Source organism: Antechinus flavipes, chromosome 4, assembly GCF_016432865.1.
Source record: "Antechinus flavipes isolate AdamAnt ecotype Samford, QLD, Australia chromosome 4, AdamAnt_v2, whole genome shotgun sequence".
Classification (NCBI taxonomy): domain Eukaryota; kingdom Metazoa; phylum Chordata; class Mammalia; order Dasyuromorphia; family Dasyuridae; genus Antechinus; species Antechinus flavipes.
In genome coordinates, this window is record NC_067401.1 from 386,559,413 (window position 1) to 386,576,452 (window position 17,040).

The 17,040-nt window shown below is 35.9% G+C and overlaps 1 protein-coding gene across 9 annotated transcripts in view; it reads right to left on the reverse strand.

Annotated features, from left to right (window-relative positions):
- PPP1R12B (protein phosphatase 1 regulatory subunit 12B) overlaps window positions 1-17,040 on the reverse strand; it is a 243,147-nt gene that overhangs the window by 25,146 nt on the left and 200,961 nt on the right. For all 9 annotated transcript variants that reach the window (XM_051998636.1, XM_051998633.1, XM_051998637.1 and 6 more), the window contains one exon: window positions 187-203. In XM_051998636.1, the coding sequence (XP_051854596.1) occupies window positions 187-203 (17 nt within the window). The remainder of the gene's footprint in view (window positions 1-186; window positions 204-17,040) is intronic.

Here is a 17,040-nt window from a genome sequence, read left to right on the forward strand (position 1 = left end):
AGTTAGGAGGGCTTTACACTAATCCAGGTGAGAATTAATAAGCACAGGCTTCACAGTAGTGGCAACAGAGATGAAAAGTGCCAAATGAAGGAAAGGCTGCTAAAATGTATGAAGGAAAAAAAGAATTAAGGCAAATTATTTTCACACCTAGGTATTAAGCATTCATATAAAATAAAAAATTCTTACCTAGAAAGTCTTTCATGCTGGAGAAAGAGGGAGACAAAAGCAAAAACATAATATTAAAACAACATAGTATTAGCAAGGAATGGATTATTTCCATTTATAAAATTGTACCCTTGATAAAAGATTCATCTACTTCATAATTGCAGTTCAAAATAAATTTTAAAATGGCAAATAATGGATTGTTTTTAAAAGTGAAGATGCTAGGCTCTGTGCCCAATGTTCTTTGTGACATTCATTCTTCTTTGATACCCTGAATTTGGGACTTTCTGGGAAACCTTTTCTGGCAAGTAGGGTGTTAGATCAAAAGCAAAAAAAAAAAAAAATACCCAACGAGGATTCTAGTAATGTTTTTACCATTGATAGTTCTACTATAACTAGTAAATTACCAAGTTCTTGAGGTTCAGGAACCTACTTTCTCTAGATGTTGGATGCTGTAAGATTAAATGAGTTCTGGGAAGAAAATCATTCTCTAAATCCAAGGACAACTGACAATTACTTGTGGTCATAAGAAACAAGTTTACAAAGATTAATAAATCTAAAATATTTATGAATTTTACTTGGTTATAGTTATATCTATGAGTTTCAGTTTGCTCTCCCATCACTACTTTTACAAAATACAATCAAGTTAAAAATTTAAAAGAATCTGAATTTCACATCTTCATTACTCTTTTCAGATAGGAAAAGCTGACAAAGACAGTTAAATAAAGCTGGAAATAAAAGTGCCAGGATAGTCCTGAGATTGTGGATCATCAGTCCCTAAATAACTGAGTTGGTTGCTTTGCAGTGTTGAACCAGACTGTTTTGTTACAAACTTTTTTTTTTTTTTTAAACTGGGGTAACTGGGGTTGAGTGACTTGCCCAGGGTCACACAGCTAGGAAATGTTAGGTGTCTGAGGCCAGATTTGAACTCAGGTCCTCCTGACTTCACGACTGGTGCTCTATTCACTCCACCATAATAGCTGCCCCATTGTTATAAACTTTTAACTGGGTCTTTGTACTCACAAGTGATTTGATGGTATCCTCAAGCCAGTGACTTTCTCCCCTCCCTTCAAGAAGCCTCTCGACAAAACCAGGAAAACCCTATTCCAAACATAGGCAGCCTGACAGCTCTTCAGAGCTTTGCCACAGCTTATTCACAAGCTGTTCAGAGGAGAGAGGAGACTGATGGGTGCTTCTTATGGACTACCTGAAGGACTTCATCGCTGCCCATTTGGATCCCCAAGTTTGCCTTGTGGGACTCAGCAGACTGTCTTTACTAGTTGCTATGATCAAAAAGGCCACAACCTGCTGGTCAACTTCGGGGTAAACTTAACACAGCCAGCGTTTCTGAAGGATCAACACAGAACCTACTTCCAGGTTTGTTCCTGAAGCTGTTCTAGCTCAGCTTTCTGGGGCCAACCCCTCTTTCCCATCACAACCCTTCAAGTAACTGAAAGCAGTTATGAGATCTCCCAAGTCTCTTGTGCAGAGGGTCCTTGATCCCCGTGACCTCAGGGCTCTCCTCTTCCTGGCTGCCTCGTTGGACACTGGGCTTTGTCCACATGGTGCTCCAATTGGAGCCCGCCATTTCCGAGGAGGGCAAATTCATGGAGCTCTCTGCCCAGATGGGCGCTCAATGCCATTCTGCTTTGCCGAGCCCACTTCCTCAGGATGAGTGTGGATGAAGGCCTGCCTCTCCTTTCAGGGGCTAAACACCATTTGAATTCACTGACTTCACTTCTATAGTATTGTTAATGACTTGTAAAAATGTTTTTAGTTTCCCTTTCCAGCCAGTCACATGTGTTTTCTGGTAAGATCTCAGCTAACTCTGCTGCCTTAAGCTTTCTTCATGGTGTCTGGCAGTAGCCTCTACAGTCAAGAAGCAATCTTTTCTTTTCACCGAGACAGGGGAATTAGGAAGGGATTAGTAGTTCTCTTGATAGATATTAATTCTTGAAGTTTATGTATCCAAGAAGTAAATGCTAATCCTTTCTGCTGACAGTCTTACTTACACGAACAAATGATTATGATAATATCCCACTTAATTTACAGCTGCACAGGTAGCATGACGAGGGCTATCTGAGTCTTGTGATTGATCACACAGAAGAAAGTCCTCAGACAGACATCACACCAAATAGAAAAGTTGTGAGCCACTGATGGGAAGACTTGGTACAACTATGTAGCAATGAGGGCCAGGCAAAACTGGATGAAGAGACCCAAAATAATTTTTCATAGATGAGTTAATGTTAACGTGAAGCAGAAGGGCAAAGTGTCAATGAAATAAATTTTGGTTCACTACCACAATTTCTTACTCCACAGGGTTTACTGCATAAGGCATTCCCCAAAGGCAGCAGTCAAAATGGCTATTTGTAAGTTTTCTAATTTTTAACTGCTTTGAGCCACAATGGGCAATTAATACAAAAGGAAATGACAGGTTGTGATAGTATGCCTTTCTTTGATGAATTATTGTGGAAAAATACTTATGTATGGAGAGCGACCCACAAAATGAGAGAAATTGGAGAATCAGTTCTATATCCAACCACAGGATTAAGATAAAACATTCAAATTTGTGCCAACGATTCTTACTCTTTCCTATTTAGTCCTTGCCACAGATTTTTACCCAGATTCTCCTCTAGACTTCCATAAAGTTCCCATGAATGTGGACTTGCTTCTGATTAGCCCTTAGGAGTCATTTTTGGTAGGCTCAACCCAAACCACAAGAAAAAGTTACATTATATATAAAGTTGAGGGTCACTCATGTTAGGATTCAAGATGGGGAGAAAAATATTGACTTACAATAATGAAATTATCTGCTTTTCAAGGAAGGCAGAAATTTCATGTTTCTAAAAAGGTTGAGAAAAAATGTATGCCCATGCTAGAAACATTGCTTACCCCTTTGTAGAGCAGTTCTAAGGAGAATTTACTGCCAGTATGGAAGTCAGGACAGCTTGATACTACAAGGATTTGAGTTCAGATCCCCCTTTTGGTAAAATAGCTCAAGTTCACAAAAAGTCAAATGGTACTTCCTGATATTTTCCTTGATGCAAAGTTCCTGAACTTTGCTCTTCTTTTTTCTTGACTCTCTGATATATTATTAAATTGGGAATTGATGACAGAATACTAGTTCAATTCTGACAGAAAAACTGAGGGCAGATGAAATGTCATAAGAAATTTACTTTTAATTTTTCTTTTCTATCTTTTTATGACTGAGTATATGTTCTAGTTCATATCTTATGCAGACATTGTGACTCTTTACATGCCAATTTAGTAATGATAAAGCAGAGGATGAGAAGTTTTTCCAAAAAGCTCCATGGGGGCAAAATTAATTGGAAATGGTGAATTAGGAAGCAATATGATGATACATCTGGATAATAAATTTATATCAGTACCTAAAACTCAACATATCTGAAATGAATCTTTTTTGGGGAGATATTTAATATTTTAATTTTCCCCCAAACATGTAAAAACAGTTTTTAACATTAATTTTTAAAATGTTCTTTCCTTTTCTCTCCTTTGAGAAAGTAAGCAATTTGATATAGGTTATATTTGTGCAGGCACGGAAAACACATTTTGACATTAGTGAAAGAAATATTGTGAAAGAAAACACAAATTAAAAACAATGCCCTCCCAAACTCAAGAAAAATAAACTTTTTAAAAAAGTATACTTCAATCTGCATTCAGAATCTTATGTTTGTTCTCCATAAATGGAGAGCATTTTTAATCATAAGTCTTTCAGAAGTGTCTTGGTTCACTGTATTGCTGAGAATAGCTTAAACCATTCATAGCTAATCATCTTACAATATTGCTGCTGCTGCTGCTGTATATAATGTTCTCCAGGTTCCACTCATTTTACTTTACTTCAATTCATGTAAGTATTTCCAGATTTTTTGGAAAGCATGCTTCCCATCATTTCTAAAAGCATAATAGTATTCCATCACAATCATATATCACAACTTGGTCAGTCATTCCCCAATTGATGGGTCTTTCCTCAATTTCTCTCTCTCTTTTTGCCACTATAAAATTTTAGCTGATATAAATATTGTTGTATGTGTGGGTCCTTTTCCTTTTTTGTTTTTTCTTTCTTTGGGATACAGACCTAGCAGTGGCATTGCTAGGTCAAAGAGTATTAGTTTTGTAGCCCTTTGAAAATAATTCCAAATTGCTCTTCAGAATAGGTGAAATAGTTCACAACTCTACCAACAATGCATAAATGTCTCAATTTTCCTATATCTTATCCAACATTTATCATTTTCCTTTTCTGTCATTTTAGCCAGTGACTTATTATGACTACCTGATATTTAAATTGTTTCTTTCTGGTAGCTTGCATTATTTTGTCATTAATCTAGGAGCTGTGGAACGTAGCTTTTATATGTCTAGGAATTTTCAATTTAGGGTCTCTTTCAGGATTTTTAGTGGATTCTTTCAATTTCTATTTTTGACCCCTGGTTTTAAAATATTAGGGCAATTTTCTTGGGTAATTTCTTGAAAGGTGACGTGTAATACCTCTCAGATTGGTTAAGATGACAGGAAAAGATAATGACGAATATTAGAGGGGATGTGGGAAAACTGGGACACTGATGCATTGTTGGTGGAGTTGTGAACAGAAGCAGCCATTCTGGAGAGTAATTTGGAACTATGCTCAAAAAGTTATCAAATGTGCATACCTTTTGATCCAGCAGGGTTACTACTGGGCTTATACCCCAAAGAGATACTAAAGAAGGGAAAGGGACCTATATGTGCCAAAATGTTTGTGGCAGCCCTGTTTGTAGTGGCTAGAAACTGGAAACTCAGTTGGAGAACAACTGAATAAATTGTGGTATATGAATGTGATGGAATATTATTGTTCTGTAACAAATGACCAACCGGATGATTTCAGAAAGGCCTGGAGAGACTTACATGAACTGATGCTGAGTGAAATGAGCAGAACCAGGAGATCATTGTACACATCAACAACAAGACTATACAATAATCAGTTCTGATGGACATGGCTCTCTTCAACAATGAGATGATTCAAACTAGTTCCAATGATCTTGTGATGATGAGAGCCAGAGAGAAGACAGTGGGAACTGAATGTGGATCACAACATAGCATTTTCATGGTTTTTGTTGTGGTTTGCCTGAATTTTATTTTCTTTCTCATTTTAAAAAACTTTTTGATGTGATTTTTCTTGTGTAGCAAGATAATTGTATAAATATGTATGCCTATATTGGATTTAACATATATTTTTACCATGTTTAACATATTATATCAAATCACATGCCATCTAGGAGAGGGAATGGGGGGAAAGGGGTAAAATTGGAACATAAGGTCTTTCAAGGGTCAATGTTGAAAAAATTATCCTTGCATATACTTTTAAAATAAAAAACCTCAATAAAAATAAATAAATAAATAAATAAATAAATAAAGAAGGTGATGTGTAGGTTCTTCTTTTCATTCAATAATTCTAAATTATCTTTCCTTGATTCATTTTTTTCAGGTCAGTTGTTTTTTCAATGAAATATTTTTCATTTTTTTTTTCATTTTTTTGATTTTGTTTTATTGTTTCTTGATATATCATGGAGTCATTAGCTTTCACTTGCCCAATTCTAATTTTTAAGAATTATTTTCTTCAGTAAGCTTTTGTTCAGTAAGCCTTTTTCATTTGGTCAATTCTACTTTTTAAACATATTTTTACATATTTGTAATATTGTGCAAGTAAAGTCAGATCAAAAGGGAAAAAAATCCCTAGAAAGAAAAACAATAATTAAAACAAACAACAACAACAAAAAAGTGAAAATACTATGTATGCTCCAATCTACATTCAATTTCCATAGTTCTCACTCTGGATGCAAAAGTAATTTTCCATCTCAAGTCTATGGGATTGCCTTGAATCACCACATTATTGAGAAAAGCCAAGTCCATCACTGATGATTATCATATAATCTTGTTACTGTGTACAATATTGTCTTGGTTCTTCTCATTTCACTCAGCATCAGTTCATGCAAGTCTTTCCAGACTTTTCTGAAATCAGCCTGTTCATCATTTCTTATAGAATAATAATATTCCATTACATATATATATATATACATACATACACATACATATAATATATATACACACACACAGACACACACACATATATATGTGTATGTATGTATGTAATGTGTGCCATTCCCCAACTGATAAGTATCCACTCAATTTCAAGTTCCTTGCTACTACAAAAAGGCTGCTACAAACATTTCTGCACATGTGGATACTTTTCCCTCTTTTATGATCTTGTTGGGATAGAGACTCAGTAGAAACACTGTTGGATCAAAGGGTATGAAGTTTTATAGCCCTTTGGGCATAGTTCCAAATTTTTCTCCAGAATGGTTGGATCATTTCACAAGAAGTTCTTTTCTCTAGTTAATTTTTATGCATCTTTTCCCACGTGGCCAGTTTTGCTTTTTAAGTTCTCCTCCTTAGTGATTTTTAAGGCATTCTTCTCTTCATTAGATTTTTGTGTTTCTTTATCATTTGGCTTAGGCTGTTTTTTAAGGTGTTAGTTTTTTTTTTTTTTAATTTTTTTTTTTTTTTTTTTTGTGGTTCTTCTTTTACCAAACTGTTGACTCTTTTTTCATGATTTTCATGAATCACTCTCATTTTTTATTTTTCCTCTACCTCTCTTATCTGATAATTACAATTCTTTTTGAGTTCTTCTAGGAATTCTTTTTGGATTTGAGAACAACTCATATTTTTCTTTGAGGCTCCGAATGAAGCAGTTTTGACTTTGTTGTGTTCTTCTGAGTTTGTGTTTTTACTTTCCCTGTTACCACAGTAACTTTCTATAATCACATCCATTTTATTGTCATTTTCTCATTTCCCCACTCTTATTTCTTGATTTTTTTTTTCTTTACTAGGTTAAGTTTGGGCTCTGTTTCTTGGGTGAAAGGAACACTTCTAAATTTCAGGTTTTTGGTGCAACTGTATTCAAATCTAGTCCTCGGGGTTCTCCCAAGGTGGTCTAAAGAGAAGTGGGTTTGCTACTTTCCTGGGCTTTGTTCTGGTTGATGAGTGGCCATAAGCATGCTCTTCTGTCCTGGAATTGTGACCAGAGTCCTTATTCCCCAGAACCACAAGCTCTTGTAGGCTAGTGCTCTTCCTTGCTCCAGAGACTGTGACCCATCACTTAAATGCATGGTAGGCACTTGATAAACATTAACTGAATTTAATTCCTTCAGAGAAAACTGAGTCAAGGTAGTCTTAAAAAAGGACAGTATCCAAAGGTGATATCCTGGAACATAAAGCCCAATTCATCCCAAGACTTTCAGGAAATTTTAAGGGTGTTCATGCCAGAATGAGAAGAGTCTGTCCCTAGCAGGATTTGTCAAGAACTACTTCCCCACAAGGTCCCACTCTAAAGCAGAACTTATATAGCATAAATATAGCGGGTTTTTTTTTTTTTTTTTTGGTTTGTTTCTAAAAAAAAATTTTTTTTTTGGCACAAAAAATCTAAAAAATGTCAAAAGGATTTTACAATTTCCCAAACACAATCCAATGCTCAATCATCCTCCTTTATATTTCTATAAATATAGATAAATAATAGGCCCATTTCTGGGCCTTCTCTCTGGTCTCCCTTTTTCACAAAACAAACATTTGAACACAGCTATATGTTACCCTCTCAATATTCTCATCTCAGGTGCAAAAATTCCTCAGTTTCCTCATTTCTTCTTCTTCTTTTTTTTTTTTTTTAAAGTGAAAATGCTATGCTGTGGTCCAGACTCAGTTCCCACAGTCCTCTCTCTAGGTATAGATGGCTCTGGAAGCACAGCTTTAAAAGAAATGAGAAAGATTGTGTGATGTCCCATCCAAGAAAATTGCCCTTAATCCGGAATAAGGATTCTTCTTCTTCTTGTTCTTTTTTTTTTTTTTTTTTTTAAATAATGTTCCAATCACATTATGGCTAGAGTAGGTTTTCAAGTTCTGGGTGCCACATTTTAGAAAGGAGGGAGTTCCAAAAGAGGGGAAGGGGTGTCTCAAGTTCATGCCATAACAAGTTTTGTGGAAAAAACTGCACATTTACTCTTAGTAAGAAAATAACAATCTTCTAGGAAGGCAGTGGATAAGAGTACTAAGTTTGGTGTGAAAGGACCTAGATTCAAATCCCAATTCTGCCAACTTAATAGCCATATGACTGGGCAAATCATCTAAGCTCCTTGGATCTCTGTTTCCTTATCTATAAAATGGGGTTGGATTAAATGATTTCAAAGTTTCTATCCAAAGTATGTGAAGTGATGTAACATGAAAAAGAGATTAGGCTTGTTCTGTTTGGTGCCTGAAGACAATGAGTGAAAGCTGCAGTGGCAAATTTAGGCTTGATTTAACGAAAAACTTCTTAAGAAATGGAGCTATCAAAACACTGGAATGGGATGTTGGTGTCTCCTCATTAGATATATTCAAGCAAAGAACCGATAACTTCTTGTTGGCTACATTATAGAGAGAGTTTATGTTCAGATATGGGTTGTAGTAGCTTAGGGACTTTTAAACTGAAGGTCCAGGAATCTCTTGATAGATTTCAGAGGGTATGTAAACTTAAATAAGAAAAAAAAAAGACATTTATTTTTACTAACCTCTAATTAAAATTTAATATTTCCTTCAATTGTGAAATTAAAAAATTAAACTTAGGAGAAAGGGTCCATTTAGGGGTCCATGACACAAAAAAGGCAAAGAATCCTTGAAATTCTATGATTCTGTCATCTCTTTTAAGAAGACATCTGAGGGGCAGCTAGATGTCACAGTAGATAGAGCCCTGAAGTCAAGAGCACCTGAGTTCAAATCCAGCCTCAGACACGTAACACTTCCTAGCCGTGTGACCTTGGACAAGTCACTTAAACCCAATTGCCTCGGGGAACAAAGACTACATCTGAGCTTTAGACAACATGCAAGCTTACATCTGTTACAAAAAGGAGAGTAGCTGAAGGAACTTTCTTGAATGTTTAAACTAAAAGTCATCATTAAGATTCCAATGGAAAACAATACATTACTATTTTTAAAACTAGATTCCATTATTTCTCTGATGGGATTAAAAGATGTTTAAAGAAAATATTTCTCTCTGTTCTTATAGCTCCACTAGAGGTAATGTATTACACACAGAGTACTACAGAGAAGAAAATACTGAACTCTGTTTAGGACCTAACAAGAAGATGGAGATGAAAACAAAGTGACCAGGTAGCTCTATTATCCTAATAATGCTCCAAAGGCAACGTTCTGGTGTATTCTATCTTGCCCCTTTTGATGTTCTCCTGTGATATCCTATTATTGGGCCCTGCTTCTCATAAAAGAGCAGAACACAATCTCACCATTAGTTCTGATGGCAGAACTGGACAAAGGTAGGAGCCAGAGCTGGTTTTGATTTGTAAAGTGTGTATGTTCCCCAAACAGCAGAGACAGACTCAAAAGGGAAAATCCATAAAAGTTTTTAACTCGAGAGTTATCAGGAGTCCAGGAAAACACATAATTAAAACCAAACTCTTTTAATAAAGTTTAAAATAAAATTGTGGTCTCTGGAAGGTTGGGAGGAAGAGATTGTTGAAATGGGTTTAACTGGTGTTTCTCTGGAGCCAAAGCCTGGTCCCAAAAGGATGGAAAAAAAGAAAAAAGAAAAAAAAAACAAACAACTCATATTTACTTTTCCCCTAAAGAGAAACCAAGCAGCAGAAACATTTTATACCATGTTCTGGTACATTAGCTAAGTCTGGGGAAAGAATATGAGCTATTCTAGGATAGGCTGTGGAGAATTATTTTTTTTTCTCAGATTATTCACTCATTAATGACTGATGATGACCAAGTAAATGATCTAAGCATAGCTGCTGTTAAAGATTTGCTAAGGTCAAGTACTTGTAAAAAATATAAACCTGAATTAATTGCCTACCCTTTTAAGGCTTTACAGTATTGCTTCTACCAAAAGAGGTCATCTAGTTCAGCCTCTGGTCTTCTTCTAATCCAACCCAAGCAAATGGGAGTCTTTATTTTTAACTTTCCAGAGAAAGCTGTTCTATCAATGCCCTCAACTTCTCATCTGAGAGTTTCTTCTTTTGTTTTGAACTGATCTTTATGGATTCTTGATATCCCAATGACATATACCATTAATGGTAATAATAAAAAATCATAATACATAAATTTTAAAAACTCACATTTAGAAAGAACTTTGAGGTTTATCAAGCACTTTTCTCACAATTTTGGGAGGTAGGTAGAACAATTATGTGTTTTATAAATGAGAAACCTGTGCCTTAGAGAAGTGCCAAGATGAAAAACTGAGAAGGAAATGCATGGTTAAGGATAAGCCTTTTGTTCATTATATATTCTTGTAAAGGTACAGACCCTAAAGCAAGCTACAAGAACACTTAAATGAGCTATACATCTTGGGAATAAATAACAGGTAAATAGAAGTAAATCAGTCTACGTGGGATAAACAGCTAAGTCCAAAATGACTTTTCAAGGTCATTTTCCTTTTTTGATCATTACTGGCTTCTCATAGAGCCTCCAATTCAAGGAAGTGGTCCAGCTCAAAACTGTCTACATTTCTCCCCAGGGTTCCCTGTGGTCCTTTCTATGCCATGCCCCACAGCCAGGTATGGCTCTCTCTGTTCCCTGCTTTCAACTTCCTTTTAGGTAGATTCTTCCCTTATTAGAATGTCAGCCATCTGTTTGCATTTGTATTCCTAGGACTTAGTGCAGTGCCTAATTAATAAATGGTTTTTGACTGACCAAAAGGCTAATCTAAATCATAGTCACTAACTTTCCTATATGTGGCCTACATAAAATTAAAACAGATTAAGTAGCTTGAAAATGCAGTACATTTCTGAAGCTCCATTTCTAATGCTCATAATCTTTTCTCCTTTTCTTCCCTATCCTGCTTCTGCATGATTTATTTTGGGGCCTAGCCATATTTTTGGCCAATATTGATCTGCATCTTTATTTTACATTACAAATAGCAAATGAAATTTGCTCTTAAGAACAAACCCCCCCCCCAAAACCTTAGTTATCATATCCCTCTTAAAAGAGTACTATTTCAAAAAAGGTTGACAGTTCATATAATGCATCATAAATGCAAAAATCCCAACAAAGTTTTCAATTCCACTTCTTGAATGAATTTACTTTTCTCATCTCTATTTTAATTTTGTAGTCTTTTGCCTCTCCTGGATCATGGCTCTTGGACTATGCAACAGCTGTTGTTGGTTACTATTACAGTCTTAAGCATTAAATTTTCCATGTCCATAGATGGGGGGGAAGAGGAGAGGAGACACTGAGTTTTAATATGATAAAGGCCAAAATCCAGAAATCTACTTGAGTTGCAGTTATTTTAATTTTCTTTAGATTAGCTTCTGAGTCAAAACTTTTGCAAAGAGATTAAAAAGTCTCTGTTGAAGCTGGGGCAGAAAATTTTAAAAGAGAAAGTAAATAATAGAAGGGAATCTTTTCACTGAGGGGACATTATCAGAGACAGGCTCCCTTCTCTGTCCTTCTTCCCACTACTCTAAGAGTTCAATTAGTGATGGAACACTGGACTAAGCTAGAGGTCCAATCTTGGCTTTTATTTTGGAAGGAGCAAGAACTCTTCAATCGCTTAAGAACATTTGGCCCTTTCCAGAGGACTAAGGGTTTAAGAGTAAGGATTGGTCAAGTAATAGTGTTAATTTATCTTGACATATCCTCAGAAGTGTAAGTGAAAGGAGTACTGGTATTTTATGATAAATGATTTCTCATTTGATAAAATGACAGTTTCCTCATCTGAAAAAATGGGAATAAATAACAATACCTACCTCCCAGGGATATTGTGAAGATCAAATGAGATAAGATTTGTAAAGCACTTAGCACAATGCCTGGCCCATGGTAGATACTATATATATTAGCTTAATTGTTATCATAATTATGATTGTTATGATAAAGAAAAGACTGGTAACAGAGAAACAAAATAATGTGAAACTACTTAAACAAAACTGAATTCAGAGAAATAGAGTTTGTACTTGCCTTTTAAAAGGACAATGGTGAGCTTAAGGCCAGCAAACTCATATGGTTTTCAGCATTAATCAGAGGTGGTTATTAAATAGTGACAAACTAAAGGTTTAAAGCAAAGGATTCCTGGCTCCTAGTTCTTTCAAATGCTACGAGAGCTAGAGACCAATACGCATTTTTTAAGGAAATCTGTTTTTGTCTCTTGTTTTTACTTTGAACCAGAGATCTTAACCTTTTTCGTGTGACATTGGCTTCTTTTGTCAGTTTGGTGAATGGACACCTTTTTACAATAACATTAATAAATGTGTAAAATAAAATGCAGAGGATTAAAATAGAAATGTTATCTTTTCCTACCCAAGTTGAAAAACTTCCTGAAATCTATTGATTTAAGAATCGCAGGTTAAGTACCTCTGTCTTAAACATTTGTGAAATCTAATACTAGAATCATCTCTAGATGCTAGAGAAATCAGAAACAGAATCTTTAATAATTTTCCACAGAAGTCTTCTTGTTCAACATATGGAATAATACACAGGCCAAGAAACACTTCTAATTGACAAAGTTACTTATAATTCGGGCGTCTAGGTCACGGTGCAGTGAATAATGTACTAAACCTGGAGTCAGGAATTCATCTTCATGAATTCAAATCAGGCCTCAGAAACTTCCTACTCTGTGACCCTGGCCAAGTCACTTAACCCTATCTGCCTCCATTTCCTCATCTGTAAAAAGAGCTGGAAAAGGAAATGGCAAAGCACCCCACAGTATCTCTGCCAAGAAAACCCCAAATGAGCTCATGAAGAATCAGACACGAGTGAAATGACTACCACCACCTACAATTCTGCCATCAATTCCTTGCTAAAGTGATCAAAAGAAACTTTTTAAATAGAGTCTGAACAATGCAGTAGAAAAGCCGGGCTTGTCTTTAAGGAGCAGACCCCGTGCTGAAGTTATCAATGTGAGACCACAATCATCTCCTCATAATCTATACTTATTCTGTGTCCATAATGTTCACCAGCCTGTGCTAGGGACCATGGAGAATGTACCCAAGGAAGGAGATACAAACCTTACCCTCACGAACTGAAGCTTGGGAAGAATACCGACACATAAAGCAATTGGTTGGATACAAATGCTTCCACAGGACAAACAAAAGAATACAGACAGTGATGATATGAATATAATCCAGATAATAAGTATTATGTGCAGGCTATCAGGAAAGGGAAAATAGTGGCTGGAGTTACTGGAAAGGCTTAAATCACCGGCGATGAGACCTCACTGAAATTGAGTGAAAGTCAGGCATCCTGGCGTGGGCTGGCTCGGGGTGAGAAAAGCCTGGGAAGAACCTGGAAGACGTGGACTCGAGATCCCTCCTAGGGACACAGCTACTAAGGGTAAAGCAACACTGTGCACTCTGAGCAGGACTGGAGGTCCTGAAGTGGGAGGTTCTATGGGTTTTAGTTTCTCAGTAAATCATAGCCCTTTCTCTTCCCTAGAGAAGGGCCTTGGAGCTTCAGATTTGGGATACTTTGAGTTTAAGAGTTCACAGTATGGCGTTGTGCGTATGGAACCAGAGTTAGATTTAAATCCTGGCTAAGACATGAACCACCTGGGTGACCTGGAAGTCACTAACTTCTTTGTGTCTGTGTCTGTTTCTTCTTCTGTAATATGAGAGTCTCTAAGATCCCATCCAGATCAAACACTATGATCCTATTATGCCTTAGGTGCTTTGAGAACTACAGAACACAGCTAGGAGAACATTTAATCCACTCTCATGTTACCGATGAGGAAACTGAAGAGTTAAATTTGTATTATATAGGTTTTCTGACTCCAAATTAAGTATCCTTTCCATTATACTTTCTACTATAGCTGATCCATTAATTAAGCATTAATTTATATTTCTCTTTAGAATTTGTAACAAGATAAATAAGTATTGGTTTGAAATGTGTCTGTGAGAAAAAGATTTACTAAGCAAACAAGTAATCTAAACAAAGTGCTTTTTGGGAAAAAAAAGAGGTGCTTTTCAAGGCCTTAAAAATCAATTGTAATGCTATATATATATATATAACTCTTACACTAATTTTAAATGGTATGTATGTACTTGCTCACTAATAAACATAGGGATAGAAGGTCCTCTACTTGAAAAGCCTTTATTAGAAACTATTTCTATAATTATATATCTATTAAAAAAAATAAGACAACTAATAAAACCCCACATATTTTTTATATACAGATTTGACTTTTCAACTAATTATTTTTCCAGGTAGATTTTTTTAAACAGGTTTGTTTTACTAGACTTTCCCAAAGTCTACTACATACACATGGACATGTACACTCTGCTCTTAATAAGATTTAATACTTAAGAATATATTATAGCTAAAAAAAAAAAGAGAATATATTATAGCTCGCATTAAATTAATTCCCAAATGATTAAGAACTGAGTTTTTCCAGAGCTATCAGGAGCTTATTCCTTCCCCTGTTTTGCCTCTTCTTAGATTTTTGTCCTTTTATTTGGTTTTTATTTCGTTCTTATATTCTTTGCATTGAGCACAGTGCTGTAGTAAGCGCTTGGTAAATGCTTGTTAGACATTCTAGGAGAAGGGACCCAAATCAACTTGTTACCAACTTGGACAGAAGATTTGATGAAGAAATGCTAGGATCACATCTGGATTTTGTTTATCTAGGCTCCTTATTTCCTTGGATAGATATTCAAGAACTCTATTGTTCCATTTACCAGAAAATGTGAGTTTATTTCCCTACTTACATAAGCCTTTCAAACAGTTTATATTCGTATAAAGTGAGGAAGAACATAGAACTGGGTTTTTTCTTCAATAGTTTTAGTTCAGTTATGGCAATGGAGTATAAGAGACTGGTCCAGGTTCTCACAGGTCTCTTTAGACATATCTTTTATAAATCTCATGTGTAAAAATTGCTTATAAAAGACATCACCTCCTGGAATGCATGACTGCAGCCACACACTTGCTCTTCCTGGTCATTATTGTTCAATCATTTTTGATTGTGTCTGACTCTTTGTGACCCCATTTGGGGTTTTCTTAGAAAAGAGTTTTGCCATTTGCCAAAAGTGGTTTGCCATTTATTTTCTTCTCCAGCTCATTTTACAGATGAAGAAACTGAGGCAAACAGGATGAAGTGACTTGCTCAGAGTCACACAGCTAGAAAATATTTGAGACTGGATTTGATCTTGGGAAGATCAAGCTTCCTGACACCAGGGCTGGTAACTTATTCACTGTGCCACCCGACTACTCCTTTCTGGATACTACTATGCTAATTATAAATTATAATATGCATAATACATGTATATAGTGTGTATATATGTAGATATATTATTTATATGTATATATTATATATATAATCATAAATCATTAAGCGTTTTGGAAACTTCTTTGTACAATGAAAGATATGACAATTTTTACATCAAAAAAGTAGTTCTCAAGACGAACAATGACAATTTTAGAAAGCTCCATGCCACAGTGGTCAACCTGACATACTTAGCGTCTATATTTGGCAGCTTTACTGGTATCCGAATTGTGTAACTCTGAAAGAACATTGCTGGGTTTCAAGGCTGGGCTATGGAGCCAGCTCCCTAGCTATGGATAGCCACGACCTGTGCTAGACAATGAATAGGTCAAACTCACTACCAAGGAGGTGAAAGGCAACTCTAGTCATTATAAACCCTTTGTCTTGAAGCTGTTCTGCAGATCTATTTTTAATGGTGCCAATTCAATTAAATATACTAGCATTAAGAAAAGGAGATAAAGAAGAGGCTCTTTAATTTTCTGATGAGTTTTAATTTTTTGTTACTTTTTCAGTTATGAAGCATTTATTTTTCTCCCTCTCAGCCCCACCCAAGGGTGTGCTGCAGTCAGCTAGAATAGGCTCTTAGGAGAATATTATTAAATTTTCAGTGTGAGCATTTCCACTTTTGTTAAGCATTTACTTATTATAAATAGGCAAACACTTTAAATCAGGGCTTGCTTTATTTTTGTTGTTGTTGATTGTTTAGATTTAATAAAGTGATAAGAGATAATCTGCATTTTAATAATGCAGATTAAACATAATGTGTCAAAAACACATTCCACCTCCTATCCCTTACCCCTAAGTGATTGCTAAATATTTACCAGGATATCCCTGTTCCCATCTCACTGGAAAATTTTTTTTGTTACAAACATATATAAATATATACACATATGTATTTATGTATTTATTTGTGCATGTATACAGAAAAGTGTGTGTATATGTACATATGTATTTGAGCAAAATAAATCCCATACTGATTATGCCCCAAAATGTTCTATATATTTGGTTTACATTCTCTTTTGACCAGCTGTTCTATTCTATCACAATTCTATTCCACCATGTTTATTTTCAGAGTGCTTTCACAGCATATTCATATTTTATCTTCTTAAGGTAATGCCCAGCTAGAATATAGGAGCCCATATTTTGACCCGGGCTCCCTTCCACTAGACTACACACATATACTTGAACAGATACAATTGTATAACCTAGGTTTCTCCTTTGAAAACTGGAGCGAATGACTCTGCTCTGTAACTCTGAACCAAAGGAACACATACAACACAGATATTAGTCATAACATCTAACTAAAGAAACAAGAAATACCAACTCCCCCCCCCCCCCCCCCATTACAATGGATCACCGAGAAAGAAATACAGAAGGCAGTTCTTTCTCCCCCAAGGCGGGGACATAACTAAATGAGATAGGACGAATCTATGCCATAGGGGCTGCAGGATTCTTTGCCCCCTAGAGTGGGCTGCTCTTATATGACCCAAGCTCTCCATCTACAGGCGATCCTTCATTTAAAGGGAGTGGGGGCAGAGCTTCTTAGAGCTGTCACATAAGAAAAAAGCAACCTCAACTCTGTGGAGGGAGCCGCT